This window comes from Buceros rhinoceros, unplaced genomic scaffold (assembly GCF_000710305.1).
Source record: "Buceros rhinoceros silvestris isolate BGI_N320 unplaced genomic scaffold, ASM71030v1 scaffold238, whole genome shotgun sequence".
In the NCBI taxonomy this organism is placed as follows: domain Eukaryota; kingdom Metazoa; phylum Chordata; class Aves; order Bucerotiformes; family Bucerotidae; genus Buceros; species Buceros rhinoceros.
Window position 1 is genome coordinate 8,228 of NW_010427203.1, and position 2,111 is coordinate 10,338.

The window sequence follows — 2,111 nt, forward strand, 5'->3', positions numbered from 1 at the left end:
TCCAGAGGTGGCCTCACTGGGGCAGAGCAGAGCAGAGGCGCAGGAGAACCTCCCTGACCTGCTGCCACGCTCTTCTTCCTGCACCCCAGGAGACCACTGGCCTCTTGGCCACAAGGGCCCATTGCTGGCTCATGAAGAACTTGTCCTCAAAAACCTTGCTGAATTTAGATCTAATTAATTGGCAAACAGAGCAGAGACAGTAACGACAGACATTAGACAACTTGTATCTTCAGCTTGGATCATGAATCTAAAGCCAGGAGTCACTGGATGACATTTTACTGGTGAATACTCAACTAGGACAGGAATATCAAACGAAGGAGGAAGGCTGCTGGAGAGACTGTGGTTTTCTCGGAGATCAGGTAAGATCCTCCACGGTGCTTATCGGATGCAATAAGAGCACAAAGTGATTCAAATGGAGCAGTTACAGAAATACAGTCATTTTGGGTGATGGGAGGGAAAAGCACTGTGTGGGCTCTTCAAATCATGTTAAAGCAGCCAAAGCTTTGGAGCACTTGCAACTCTTAGTGCTAACATCCAACAGCCTCTGAAATCCGAGCAAGTGCCTCATTTGGCTGCAGGAACTAAACCAGTAACTGCCAGTCTGTGGGGCCAGTCCCTATTTTCTGTTTCAGCAAGTCCTACATGAAACTACATTAAAGATCTGAAGAGTCCCACTAGCTGTCACAATTTGAAGTAAAACCAAAGTACTGGTGATCTGGGCACCTGAAGGAACATTGTGTAACTTCTAAGCGTTCATTACAAATCCACCAAAGATGCCACTCACACTTTTGTAGTGAACACACCCAGTCGCACTCACTATTGTTCTCTCACAAAAGAATTTATCTCTAGGAAAATGACCAACATGTTTCTGTAGGCAGCGTTTCTATTATTTGGTTGGACTGAGGCGGGGGTTGGTCTCTTTTCCCCAGGAACAAGCACCAAGACAAGAGGAACCGTCCTGCAGTTGTTGCAGGGGAGGTTGAGGTTGTCCCTGAGGAGGCATTTGTTGCCCATTGGGGTTGTGCAGGCATGTGCCAGGCTGCCCAGGGCAGTGGTGGAGTGCCCATGGCTGGAGGGGTTTGCCAGCGGTGTGGAGGTGGTGCTGAGGGACAGGGGTTGGTTAGTGGGGCCCTGGCAGTGCTGGGGTAACTCTTGATGAGCTTAAAGGTCTTTTCCAATCTAAACGATTCTGTGCTTATGACATCACAACCCCACACTTACTTCAAAGTGAAATCCCTCTTTAAGTGCAATCGCCCTCAAAATTTTCGAGGAGACTGTGGTTGCTAGCATGTAAACATTCTTCACGTCAGCATCTTCAGAGCAGTTTTCCTTCCAGCAAGAAAACATCCACCACCCAAACAGTGCCGCCAGCTCATTGCCCGTGAACACCTTCCAGCAGCCGCTGTGGACAGGGGAGAGAATGTAAGAGCCCTGTTGGGTTTCCCAGGAGCATCCGCTCAGGGAAAGATGTCTGCAGTCACTGGAACAATGGGATTTGAGCACACTACTGACAAGCTGCTCTAGACAAAGCCACCATACTAATAGGACTCCACATTTACCACATCTCAATGGTTTACAAGCCCAGTCCATCTTGTTAGTGAGCAAAGATACCAGTTCAGTATCCTCACTGTCTGCTTCAAACCAGCTTAGGGCTGTTTAACTCATCAAGCAGAGGTTCAACAGCCTCTACACCACGGTCAACTGCAAGTTACAGACAGTTACTTACACAGTGATCAGAACTTTGCCCTGTTAGTGGAAGAAAAATAATTTCTATTCAATACGAAGCCAGGGAGGAAAACAAACAGACCCAAACCAGCCCCCACAGTTGACTGTCTCAAGACAGAGGCTGTTTGTCTCACAGAGGTGAAAACCAGTAAAGACAAGATTTTACTGACTTCAGTAACCCCTCAACTTTTCAGTTACATCTCAGAGTGGTTTGAGTTGAAGGGACCTTGAAGAACATCTAGGGGTTTTGGCCATTTTCTGTAACACTCGTAAGCATTCCATCTTTTCGCTGATCTGATTTAATACACATTCGTGGAGGTGGAGCTACACCAAAAGATGAAGCTAGAGAGAAAAATACCCAAACAGTGACATCACGACAGGAAAGA

General features: G+C 47.2%; 1 protein-coding gene across 1 annotated transcript in view; it reads right to left on the bottom strand.

The window, feature by feature from the left end:
* The window catches only part of PGM2L1 (phosphoglucomutase 2-like 1), a gene marked incomplete at its 3' end in the record, with an annotated part of 19,263 nt that overhangs the window by 5,216 nt on the left and 11,936 nt on the right, over positions 1-2,111 (bottom strand). The window contains exon 9 of the mRNA XM_010141765.1: positions 1,222-1,402. Within this exon, the coding sequence (XP_010140067.1) occupies positions 1,222-1,402 (181 nt within the window). The remainder of the gene's footprint in view (positions 1-1,221; positions 1,403-2,111) is intronic.